The 13,314-nt window shown below is 42.8% G+C and overlaps 1 protein-coding gene across 2 annotated transcripts in view; it reads right to left on the bottom strand.

Moving 5' to 3' along the window:
• Positions 1–13,314, bottom strand: part of CTTNBP2 (cortactin binding protein 2) — a 122,156-nt gene that overhangs the window by 36,056 nt on the left and 72,786 nt on the right. For both annotated transcript variants that reach the window (XM_082239439.1, XM_082239438.1), the window contains exons 8-11: positions 11,584–11,838; positions 7,912–8,029; positions 2,482–2,757; positions 1,046–1,141 (exon numbers count right to left, since the gene is read on the bottom strand). In XM_082239439.1, the coding sequence (XP_082095565.1) occupies positions 1,046–1,141; positions 2,482–2,757; positions 7,912–8,029; positions 11,584–11,838 (745 nt within the window). The remainder of the gene's footprint in view (positions 1–1,045; positions 1,142–2,481; positions 2,758–7,911; positions 8,030–11,583; positions 11,839–13,314) is intronic.

The raw sequence follows: 13,314 nt of genomic DNA, 5'->3' as shown, positions 1-13,314 counted from the left end.
TTCGAAAGCACGTCAAAGTGCAAGTAGATAAATAGGTACCACTCCGGCGGGAAGGTAAACGGCATTTCCATGCGCTGCTCTGGTTTGCCAGAAGCGACTTAGTCATGTTAGCCACATGACCCGGAAGCTGTATGCCGGCTCCCTCGGCCAATAAAGCGAGATGAGCGCCGCAACCCCAGAGTCGGGCACGACTGGACCTAATGGTCAGGGGTCCCTTTACCTTTTTAATGGCAAAAATGGTGAACTACAAAAGCAACACCATATTAAAAACGAAAGCCGATCACTCTGCTTTCCACATTGGTTAGAGGCCTAAATTAACTCCTTTTGGGAATTAATCCACTGTGCACACTAACCTGGGATTAAGCTCGATTGAGCATAAGTGGGACTTATTCAGACCACAATAAGGCTGGTTGAAGACTTGAAGCTATGCTAATTTGCATATTGGGGTGGGGAGGGAAAGACATGGCCCCTTATAATACAAAGATGAATCAGTCTGGTTAAACGATCCAAAATTTAATGCCTATGATACAAGCTCTAAGTCTCCTTTTGCAGCCATTTTATGCCTCTTTCTATATCTTCACAGCAGTCATATGAGTGGGCAAGAGTAACCAGTCAGGAAGTGAGCAAAAATAATGTGAAACTGCACATGCTCAGAGTATTTGCTTTTTGTTTATCCAGGCTGACTAATAATAATAATAATAATAATAATAATAATAATAATAATAATGTGTGCGTGTTTTGCTGAGAGTTGTGAAACTGCATATTGTGAAGGGCATTTTTAAAAATATGGATCACAAATATTATTCTAATATTTTCACTAGACAAGACTATTTTGTGGCCATAAACTTCCCTGCTTTCCTTGTTTTTCAGGTTTTCCCTTTTGAACATATTGAAGCAAAGCTTCTCTATTCACTGAACTTCAAAGCTTAATAAGAATGTAGCATGTAACTACTTAAGATGACAACTGTCAGCAAACCATTGGCTATCCATCACAATAAACATTTACGCAAATATGTGAAGCCAAAGTAGGAGCAGACATACTTACCAAGCAAAAATATGATTATATGTTCCACCTGATTCCTTTTCAAAAATTCCCAAGGTGGTTGAGGAAATGCCTGACCTATTGACCACGAAACATTGCCTGTTAAGAAGAACATGAAATCGGTCATGCTTATATACACAAACACACAACACATCTATATTTGAAGACACTTGTATATGCCATGTCACATGAATTTAAATTTGGTTAGTTTTAACGAATAGTTAATGGAAATATAAACCGTTAGTGTTTTAAAAAGCTTTATATAGTGCCCCAGAGTGCTTTGGGCAACACAGTCAGATGGATGGGGTACAAAAATAATAAAGTTATCATCATTATTATTAAACAATAATGTAATGTCTACTCTTTTTTTAAAAAAAGGAATTTGCAATTCGTTTGGATTCCTGGAAATGTCGTATCTCAAACTAAGGACACAAGATTCACCCCACTTCTGGCTTTACCTACCAGAGTTGTACAATATGGTACCTTTCTTATTCTGTAATGTTTAAAAGCTACCATGACATAGGGGACTAAGAAAAATAAGCTTATGCTGAAAGTCTAGAGTTGGCTCCAGAGTGCGGCCAATATGCCAGGGACGAACGTCAACAGAAGGTCCACTGCCCTTTTCTACGTTGCGCAGAGGATCCAAACAGATCAGATGTAGTCTAAGGGAATTTCTGTTCTTATCCTGAAGCAAAGTTCTTAACCTGAAGCACTATTTCTGGGTTAGCGGAGTCTGTAACCTGAAGCATATGTAACCTGAAGTGTATGTAACCCGAGGTACCACTATACTAATATCATAATGAAACATCTGGAGGGCACAGAGTTAATGTATTGGCATTTACTTGTTTAATCATGGCTCGATTTTGGACTTTGGGTAAGTATATACAGAGAACAATTGTGTTTCTTTATATTCCATCAGTCCATTGCATAAGGTAAAAAAGAAAAGGTAAAGGACCCCTGAATGATTAAGTCCGGTCAAAGGCAACTATGGGGTGCGGCGCTCATCTCGCTTTCAGGCTGAGGGAGCTGGCGTTTGTCCACAGACAGCTTTCTGGGTCATGTGGCCAGCATGACTAAGCCGCTTCTGGTGCAATGGGACACCGTGACAGAAACCAGAGCACACGGAAACGGCGTTTACCTTCCCACCACAGCAATACCTATTTATCTACTTGCACTGGTGTGCTTTCAAACTGCTAGGTTGGCAGGAGCTGGGACAGAGCAACGGGAGCTCACCCTGTTGCGGGGATTTGAACCGCCGACCTTCTGATTGGCAAGCCCAAGAGACTCAGTGGATCACAGCGCCACCCACATCCCCTCAATTGCATAATACACCAGGAGTTCAGTACAACGCTCTTAGCCAAGATACTTGTTGCATACCATGTAACCCAAAACATAGAGGAATTTTCTTTTTCTACAGAGCTAAGACTGCTAATAGATACCAAGTTTGATGGATAATATACTGCTTGCAGTGAGGCCGATGGTGGATTCCGTGGTGTTATTAAGTGTCAAGTCTTCTAGGCTCTTCCATCCATCAGAAGTGATTGCTTGGAAATGGTTTGCCACTGCCTGGCTCACTGCTTTTGAAAAATCATCCCATGCTGTCTGCTTGCGGATGTTTAGCACGCATATGGTGTTTTCCATTTCGAGATCATCTGTACCACAATGGGCTGGCTCCACCTGGCTAAGTGCAATCCATAAAGGTATCTTCAGAGCATCTGTTTAAATAGAATGGGAGAACTTGAATGTAGCAAAATCTAGATGCAATGACACAATTACAATAAATAAAAGAAAAATATGAGTATTCATCCACACATCTCAAAAACAACATCCCAGGGTACAGTTGGTAGCTCCATCAGATAGAAGAGAATATAAATCCAAGTTCGTTTCCTGTATAGCCATTTTTTTTTATCATTTGATCTAGCTGTAGGGAAAACTCCAAAAATGTCTGAGAGCCACTTCAAATGTGAGGGAATCAATACATCACACACAGAAAAGGCTTTGATGTACGAAAGTTTGTGGCTTGCATAATGACCATCATGTGTGACGACAGAACAATTGTGTCCACCTTTTGATTTCCATGAGGTCTGAACTACTCCAAAGTAATCATAGGGGAGTATTTTAACCTTTCCCACAGCACATCAGAATGCCTGTTATTGAGTATATTCCATGCTGATCTCATTTTAAATTTGATTGATGGTACAGGTAGATTTAGATTATGTTTGATATGGTGTGATGACTGCCAATTAATGGACTTGCGTTTGAACTGCTGGTACTAGGCTCCCTTCCTGCACATGTGGTTTTCCCAATTGAGAAAGGCGATGCAGTCCATAACGTTGCTGTTAGCATGGTTGTCATGGAGACAGATGGCATTTAAATAACTATTTCTGCACCACCTGTGGAAATGCCAACAACTTATAAAGGGACCACCTGGGCATGACTGCTCTAACTGCCAGTTCAAACACATCATACCCCGGTACCTAAATAACTCCGAACAACCTTCATGAAGAGTAATGCCTCAGTTAAAAATCTCGAATGATTTCACAATCACTTATTCAACTTCTGAAACTGCTAGGACTGTTGTTCTAACATTTAATTAAAAACCTGTCTGGTGAATTCCACTAGTTCTTGGCCTTGTTTCCATATGTGGGAAGAAAAATCCCCACTTCTGACACCTTGTTACGCATTTTGAGAGCCATTAATATGTCCAGCCCTGCTTTCATCTTTTGCCAGTTCTTTACCTATTCTTTCTACCTTCCTTCATATTCTTTGTATACTGGGCATTCATCATCTTTACAACAGGGAAAGCAGGGAGGCAGTCTCTCCTCTGTGCTGTGTTTTAGCCCACATACAACTATACTAGAGCTGAGCTGAAATTTCTCATAAGTCATCGTTGGAGGAAAAAGCTAAGGTTTTTCTTTTTCTCGCCCTTCTAGAAGAAAAAAGCCATTTTGAAAAATGTTCTTGGAAGGTTTTCTACCATTTTACACACACACACACACACACACACACACACGAATGATGCTAGGTGCAAGGTGGACAAGTTGCCAATGCAGCAAAGACATGTAAACACACACACACACAATCACTATCAAAACTGGATGCCTTCATCTGCCTCACCTGCAATAAAACGTACAGTATCTCTCCCACAGCGGCCTGTACAGCCACAGCAGGTGCTGTAACCCTCCAACAGTTTGACTTTACCCCTCTTCCATCGCCTTACGAGATGTGAAAAATAAGAAATATATAAGGAAAAGCTGTGCTAATGAGCCCCAAACCTCAATAAACTGTTTGGATATTTCTCTCTCTCTCTGGAGAGATTTGCTGAAAAGCTCTTCTCAATTTCTTTGCCCACAAATAGGGTGGACAATTTTGAGAAGCCATTTGCGGGTGGCTCTAGCTTATAATTATTTTATACTCTGGCCAAATCGCAGGTTCAGCATTCTGAATGGCTTGATTATAATGCCTAAGTACTAGTTATACATGCAGTAAGGTAGAAATATGATGTGTCCCTTTGTTCTGTTCTGATCTCAATGCTATAGTTATTATGAAGTATAAAAAGGCATCCGGTATTCACAACAAAATAGTATTAAAATATACTGCTGGTTCGCATTTTATCTTCTGTGATTCCAAGAGTAGGCTTTTGCACACTCCAAACAGTGCTGAAATCTTTTTTCCATACTGAAACCTGAAGGGTCTCCTGTGAACTGTACTCAAGAGATCGAAGTGCAGATGTTTGAAAAAATGTTGTTTTCAATTTGGGACCACACAGGAAGAAGTATGTTTTCATGGTTGCTACAGAATAACTAAATGTATACTATAAGTTGCATAACAACTGCAAAAGTTATTTTTACATGGAACCAGAAGGCAAGCTTTAAACTTTGTTTCCTTCAATTCAGAGTTATTATGTCAAATAAAATAATGGCTTTTTTTCTTGTTACTTCTTACTGGGCAGGAAACTACAACTAATCCAGAATGCCGCAGCTAGACTGGTGACTGGGAGCGGCCGCCGAGACCACATAACACAGGTCTTGAAAGACCTACATTGGCTCCCAGTATGTTTCCGAGCACAATTCAAAGCATTGGTGCTGACCTTTAAAGCCCTAAACAGCCTCAGCCCAGTATACCTGAAGGAGCGTCTCCACCTCCATCTTTCAGCCTGGACACTGAGGTCCAGCTCCGAGGGCCTTCTGGCAGTTCCCTCATTGCGAGAAGTGAGGTTACAGGGAACCAGGCAGAGGGCCTTCTCAGTAGTGGCACCCGTCCTGTGGAACGCCCTCCCACCAGACTTTTAGAAGACATCTGAAGGCAGCCCTGTTTAGGGAAGTTTTTAATGACTGATGTTTTAATGTATTTTAAACCTTTTGCTGAAAGCCGCCCAGAGTGGCTGGGGAAACCCAGCCAGATGGGTGTGGTATAAATAAATAAATAGTGGCAAAAACCAATACAAAAGTGGTAGAAACAAAAACAAGGGAACAAAAGGGGAAATTGACTCCCGCCTCTAATGGTAATATTTTGTTTTCCAAATCTTGCTGTGCTGTGAAGTGGGTTGGGATGCCAAATGCCTACGGTTTAAGACAGGAAGGTGGAAAGCCTATCAGAGAAAAAGCTCTCTTAAGCGGTCTTCTCCAGCACAGATCCCTGTGTTGCAAAATCCACTCTTCTTCCTGCTTCAGTGGCGGAAAACAATCTACTTCCATGCTCCTCAACTGATGTTAAAGGGCACAACTCTATTAACACTTCCATTTAAAGTTCCATGTGAGATCCAACCCTAGGGACACATCCATGCAGGTGCTAATTTAGGGCTCCAGATAAGCTGCCTCAGCATATCCAATCTCCACGGCATAAATATGGCACAGAAATTCTTTCTGGTGCACAGCCAAACCACACAGCTGACAGGGACCAAAGCAGGACTGGTATATACATAATGGGCTTTCGCTTTCAACATAAGGGACTCCCCTGGTGGAGGGAGAAGTGCCTGCCTTTTCCAGAGAGATGTCACATGCTCACAGTTAAGTTTTAAGAATAATATGCTACAACAGAAGCAAGAATATTAATTGCCAAAAATTGGAAAGCAGAATTAGTACCAACACAAGAGGAATGGCAGGATAAATTATCTGAATATCTCGAACTGGCAAAAATGATGGAGGCAATTAGGAGACAGCCAACCCGAAAGTTCAAAAAGGAGCGGGAAATTTATAAAGTATATATAATATATAAAACCAGTGCCCTCAAGTTAAAACCTGGACATGCTTGATCAATTTTTGTAAACCACAATATGGATTCTAAGTATAGTATTCAGATAACAGAAGAAATGGCGAAATGATTAAAGAAGCAGTTTATTAAACAGATAATAAGACAGACCTACTTTAAGGAAAACAGAAGTCTAATGGGGAAGATAAGGAATTGGGAATTAAGAACATGGTGGCATAAGTTCTTTTGTAAGAACATATGGATATATGGATGGTTTTTTTGTTATTATTTTATCATTTTTGTTAATTTCTTGTGTGTGTTTGTTAAGGAAAACTAATGAAAAGCATATTCTAAAAAAAGTTAAGTGTTAGCATTACAAACTGAATGGGAGACACCAGGCAGAATTGTCCTAGCGATCCAGTTCAGTGATAACACTGGAAAAGTTTACTTTGGATTCCAGCTTCAGTGTGATCTCAGTGAGAGGCCTTGCGCAAAGGACTATGAGTTGCTGTTAACTCTGCGCTGTAGAATCCCATTGGGTCATTTTAGCAATGAAATAGGTATGGCAGGTGGCTTGGCTCTGCTGTTGCGTTCCACCAAGCCAACATCCCCACCACCTTTGCCCTTTTCCAAAAGGTGGTGTAGTCAGTGGTTCAGTTCCACCTGATGAGCTGCTTCTGAATATATGACAAATGAAATAATCTCAAGCCAATGGGATTTAATGGTGACACACGATTTAATTGACCTAACAGCAGCATGCCAATGGGCAAAAGTGGTACCGTATTTTTCGTCCTATAGGGCGCACCGGCCCATAGGACGCACCTCGTTTTTTTGGGGGGGGGGAAATGAATAAAAAAAATTATTTCCCCCCCCCAGCCGCGGCTGCCGCCCCAAGCCTTGCGGACATCCGCCCGAAGCACGAGGAGCCCTCCGTAGGGCTCCCCGTGCTTCGGGCTGCAGGCTGCTGCCCCAAGCCTCGCACGCCCGGCGGGACCTCCCGCCAGGTGCGCAAGGCTTGCGGACACCTGCCTGCAGCCTACAAGCCATGTGAGCCCGCGGGAACTCCCGCCGGGCTTGCAAGACTTGGGATAGCTTCCTGAAGCCTGGAGAGCGAGAGGGGTCGGTGCGCACCGATGCCTCTCACTCTCCAGGCTTCAGCGAAAGCCTGCATTCGCCCCAAAGGACGCACACACATTTCCCCTTCATTTTTGGAGGGGAAAAAGTGCGTCCTATGGGGCGAAAAATACGGTAAATAATAGCAACAACAGCAACAATAAAAAAAGTCAGCCTGCACTATATTTGCCTGAAAGTGATGCCAAGGTAACACTATAAAACTTTGACAAGGCAGATTCCTTCTGGATGATGTGGGACCCAATCGAAAGAGCTATGTGGCAGTAGGGAATTTTAGCTCCCATTTACAAAAGCAGACTCCATTTTGCCTGTCTGTTTAGGAGCAGTCTCCAATTCAGATGTAGTCTCCATGGCAGTAAATTGATATTCAGCCACGGTTACATCTCTCTGTCACACACATACCCCAGTATACCTGAGAATCAGCAACATACAACTACGTAACAATATGCAATTTACAGCAATGGGCTTTTCAGCAATGCTTGGCCGCCGCACAGAATCTGCTGCTTTTCCAGAAATTTCCACGTATTCATGACTTAGCTGTTACTCACTCAGATTCTCTAGAAGCTGCTTGCAGTCATCGGTGGCAACATCGTGCAGGGTTTGGTTGCATTTATCTTCCCTCTCAGCCTCTAGTTCCCCATGGCTACACAAGACTTCTAGGCAACTCTGGGAAGATAAGAGCAGGAAGGTTTCAAGGAATTAGCTTGAGCTGAAACTAAGTTATTACCTGAATCTAGCTTTTATAGTGTCCTCATTTCAGTCCTTAAAATACATACTTCCAAACACTGAGAAATTATCTATTAAGAGGTTCGGTTTTCTGACAGGGAGAACTTTGAGCCCCTCATTTAATGTTTTCCTAGTCTGAATATGTAAACCTGAATTGGGAGTAGCTGTGGAAACTCTGGACCAGTGGTGGGCTGGATGAGGGCCGATAAACTGAGTTTAAACGCTGACAGGACAGAGACTCTCTGGGTGAATGGTTCACATGTCCAGAATATAGTTAGCTGTTCTGGATAGGATTGCACTCCCTCTGGAGGAGCAAGGATGAAGTGTGGGGGTGTTTTTTGTCTGGAGGTGCAGGTGGTCTCGTTGGATAGGAATGCCTTTTACCAGCTTCAGTTGAGAAGATAGCTTAGGCTTTTCCTGGCCCAAGAGAGCTTGGCTACTATTTGTATTGGCAAGCTCAAGACTGGATTACTGCAATATGCTCTATACCAGGCTTCCACTGAGTTTCACCTGGAAGCTGCAACTGGTGCAAAACGCAGCTAGGTTGTTGGTAGAGGTATCTCATCAGCATCATATACAGTCATACCTCGGGTTGAAGTAGCTTCGGGAGGAATATTTTCGGGTTGCGTGCTGCGGTGACCCAGAAGTAACGGAGCGCGTTACTTTTGGGTTTTGCCACTCACGCATGCACAGATGGTCCAAATGACCCCACGCGCATGCGCAGAAGTGGTGAATCGCAATCCGTGCACTCGCAGAATTGCGGACGTGGGTTGCATTCGCTTCAGGATGCGAACGGGGCTCTGGAACGGATCCCGTTTGCATCCAGAGGTACCACTGTAAAACATCTGTTGAGGGAGCTTGCACCGGCTGCCAAAATGCTACTGGATGCAGCTCAAGCTGAGCATTTAAAGGCAAAATGGGTAGCCTAAGGGACTGCCTTGCCCTTATAAAAATCATGCCTTGCAACTGTAATCTTCCGACGGGGCATGGCTGAAATGGCTAATGCACCCAGCATCATGATGTTTTGGTACTATGGAAGTCACCGTCCTCAGCCACACCCTCACCTGCCCTGCTGTGTACCCTGCCTAGAATGTTTTTGCCTGGCCAGAATGTGCCGCTGAACTCTTATAAAGCTTCTTGCTCACCTGGAGGGAGGATAGAGAGCCATATGAAGAAATGAGCCTACTGGGCAAAGGTGAAACCCACAAGTACAGTATTGCTTTGCCTGCTTCTGCTTCTGCCCTGCCCACCATAGGCATGTGGGCCCTGGAAAGTTCTCAAGAAGGGGATGTGGTGCTCAGGCTGAAAATGATTCCCCCAGCTCTATGTGGATGTCTCCTAAGTGAGAATGATGGGGTTCCCTACGCATGTTTCTCCTTTCCAAGTGCTTAGTGCCTATAATTGAATTAGCCACTTAATGAAAACCAGTTCATGGTTATAAATCTGATCTAAATTTATTAACTTAAATCATAGCTAGAAGCTTCCCACTGGCCACAAGAACTGTGCCATCTGCTGCAAACTGTACAATCTGCAAAATCGGCTTCTGTTATCAGGTGTCTTTTCCCCCAAGGATATCACATGATGCCAGCTGTAGTGGACAGCTAAAAATAATGCTAAATCAGCTAAATCATATCCAAAGGTCAATATAATTTAGAGTTTTGTTTTCAACAGCGTTCACCTAAGAACTTTCTCCTGATAGGCATGTGAAGTTAAGTACCAAGGCATGGCGGTGGCAATAATCCTATTATTTAATCCCAGCATCTGAGACCCAGACATTCTGAGTGTGTGTGTGTGTGTGTCACATTTTTGCTTCTTATGGTTAAGAGCTATCAATAGCCATTGATATATCTTCCATAAAGTTGTTGTTATCTTCCTTGGGTTTGTGTAAACCTTTCCAAAATCACCCAAGGTCCAATCCTTTGCAGCATATCTTTCACAATCTGCAATGGTCACTGCCCCCACCACTGCCACCATAGGGCCCCTTTTTTAGTGGGGACTCACTGGAATTCTCAGGTAGGCACCACTGCCATTCTAAGATAATGAGGGAGGCGCTCATGGTGAGTTCCGGCACGTCTTGTCTAGAAAAATAGCACTGACTGCCATCAACCCTAATGGAGGAGACATCTTGACGTGAAGGTTCTCACATGATGTAGACAGAGGAGGAATGGTGGGGATTGCCGCCCCTTCTCCTGAACCTTCTCAAGGACAGGAGGACAGTATAGATTTAGAACAGTGGTTTGCAGAAGGGCACAGTTCAGAGGCTGCAGAGGGCAGAAGCTGGGAAATACTGGAAGAGGAACAGCAAGAAGAAGCACCGGGGAGATATAGCTGACAGACTCAGTGTTTTGGGAAGTATTCCTTACCCCGCCCCCTCAGGACCATGCTTTCATTGAGGGTAGTAGATCAGAGAGCTCAGCAGCAGAAAGCTCAGATTAGCCGACGCAGGGGTGATGTAGAATAGGGGAGACGTAGGGGGGTGGGACTTTACTTGGAGTTATGCCATTATTTAGGGAAGGCTGCATTGCTTGTCGCTCTCTGTGAATTATTGAATAAATTGCTTGGTAAGAATTTATATCGTTTCTCTGATTCTTGGCTGCCACCATGGAAGAGGTCAGGTTCCTCAAAGTCTGACACCCTGCAGCAACGGATCTAAATAATAGTGATCTGATCCTGAGAGAAATTTACAAAAACGTATTGGAGGTACCGTATTTTTCGCTCTATAAGATGCACCAGACCACAAGACGCACCTGGTTTTTGGAGGAGGAAAACAAGAAAAAAAATATTCTGAATCTCAGAAGCCAGAACAGCAAGAGGGATCACTGCGCAGTGAAAGCAGCAATCCCTCTTGCTGTTCTGGCTTCTGGGATAGCTGCACAGCCTGCATGCACTCCATAAGACGCACACACATTTCCCCTTACTTTTTAGGAGGGAAAAAGTGAGTCTTATAGAGCAAAAAATACGGTAATTTGCGACCCCCACCCCCCGAGATTTCGACTGCCTAGGGGCCTCCACAGGGTTTAATCTGGCACTCGTACCAATGCAACAAATGGAGTCAACCTTGAGAGTGTAGTTTTACAATGGCCTCAATGAGAACATCTGGTCTGGGTCAATTCTCGTGGGCCATAACCATCTCCTGTGACAATGACTTTCATATGTTAATCGTGTACTGTCAGAAAAAAGAACTTCTATGTGCTTGTCCTGAAACTTTTGGCAAACAATCTAATGGAATGATCTCAACTGTTCTCAGTTTATTGTCTATTAATATTTCCAGTGCTCGTATTCTAGGAACATCTTTCATATCTTCCTCACCTGCTATGCAGTCTATTAAAAAAAAAAAAGCTTTATCAGCCCTTTCCTCATTGTTTTATAAACTTCTTGACGAATGTGAAAAACACAGTATTGACTGTGTCAGTCGCGCACACACAGCCAGTGGAACAGTGACTTAATCTTGATACCACGTCGCACTTAACAATCTATTAGGCAGGCTGACTGACCTTAAAGCCTTTTGACGCTGCTATGTGGGCTGCAGTCCAGCCGTCTTTGTCAGCGTGGTTGATGAGATCTGCAGAAACAATGGGCTTTGCTTTACGGTTGCAGCTGTCAACCCCACACTCCAAGTCAAAGAGGCACGAATTAGCATCTGCTCCATTCACAAAGTTTCCATCTTCCGGCTTTCCGTAGTACATAAGAAATCTTAGGCAGTCAACATTATCAGCATCGACAGCAGCATGAAAGGGTGTCCAGCCATCCTGCAGAAACAAAAAAATGGGGGGAGCTCAGAAACAACTTCAGCCTGCCGAATGGATATTTACGAAATTTATATGTTTTGCAAAACCTGCTGTCTGCTATCTATCTGAAGCAGTCGATAGTGTCTGGCTGTAAATGTTTTGACAAAGGCAGCCCATCTGTTATATCCTCAGACAACTGTATGTACTGGTACATAATGAAAAAAGGGGTGTGAAGTACTTCAGCTCTTCCTCTGAACAGTGCTGGTGGATGTTCCTGCTTCTAGACTGAGAGGGTTCACAAATAGGGGGCGAAAAAAGTGGGGTCAATCCTTTCCAAAGGATGCTTTTAGCAGTATGATACCAAAACATAAAAAGACCCTGGCAGAGAAGGCTGATGTAACTGTTACTGGAGTTTTCTCAGACGTCTTATCCCTTTCTTAGCAAATCTGTACAGTTTTATATAAGCACACCTCCTTAGCTCTGTGCGGTATTAAGTCTTTCCTACATTAGCATAACAAAGCAAGCACAGCTGCTCTGCAAAAGCATTTTCAGTCCTTAATTTCTTTTGATGTATTTATTTGGAATCACCAACATCCAAACTTGTATCTTTTTCTTATTATTATTTCCCCCTCTAAGTTATCATTACATTTGAGCTCACTATACAGTCCCCCCCGCTTCATTTAACTGTAAAACAAATTGTATTTTTTTAAAAAAAATTTTTTATTGGGTTTTCACATTTTTTTTATAAACAAACAAACAGAGAAACAAACAGACAAAAAAGACACAAAAACAAAACAAAAAAAGATATAAAGTTTCAAAAAAAACTTATTTTCATAACCCTGGTCCCTGACTTCCCCCCCACCCCCTCCCTTGCATCCCTATTCCCAGAGTTGTATCAGCAAATTGTCGTTTCTCAAAATCCTAACCTTCTCAATAATAGCCCTTTTAAAAAGAAAAACAGTTGTTCTAAGTTGGACCTCAGTTCCCTTCCATCGATTTCCCATTTTGTCTTTAATATTGGTCATATTGATTAATTTCCATTGTCCTGAGTGTTGTTAAAATTACATCCTTCCCTCCCTCCCATCCCCGATTTGCGTCCCTTCTCAATATATGTCCAAAATATCAGTTCTTAGCCTGGGTTCCTCACATCCAAGGCTCTCCAATCTCTCACAGTCCCTCTCCGCCGGTCTTGTTGGTAATCCTTTGTGTCGGTCATCAAATCTCGAAAGAGTTCTATCACAATCCATCCATAGTCTCTTAAGTACAACTGCTGAAGAATTTCCACAAGGCATGGATCTTTCAAATCATAGTCAGAGTCAAAGTCAATGTGGAGGCCCCAATTGTATTTCTTTATTTTAAATTCTTGCATTCCATAAGCTTCCAGGGCCTCCACTTTCGTCTTATACATCTTTCGTAGATTTGTAGTAGATTTAATCCAATAGTCTCCTTGCTTATATTCCACAGATGTCAGATTCTGGTTAGTATTTTCCAGCTTTA

Source organism: Podarcis vaucheri, assembly GCF_965113315.1.
Source record: "Podarcis vaucheri genome assembly, chromosome: 10".
NCBI lineage: Eukaryota > Metazoa > Chordata > Lepidosauria > Squamata > Lacertidae > Podarcis > Podarcis vaucheri.
This window is presented reverse-complemented; position numbering and strand designations above follow the sequence as displayed.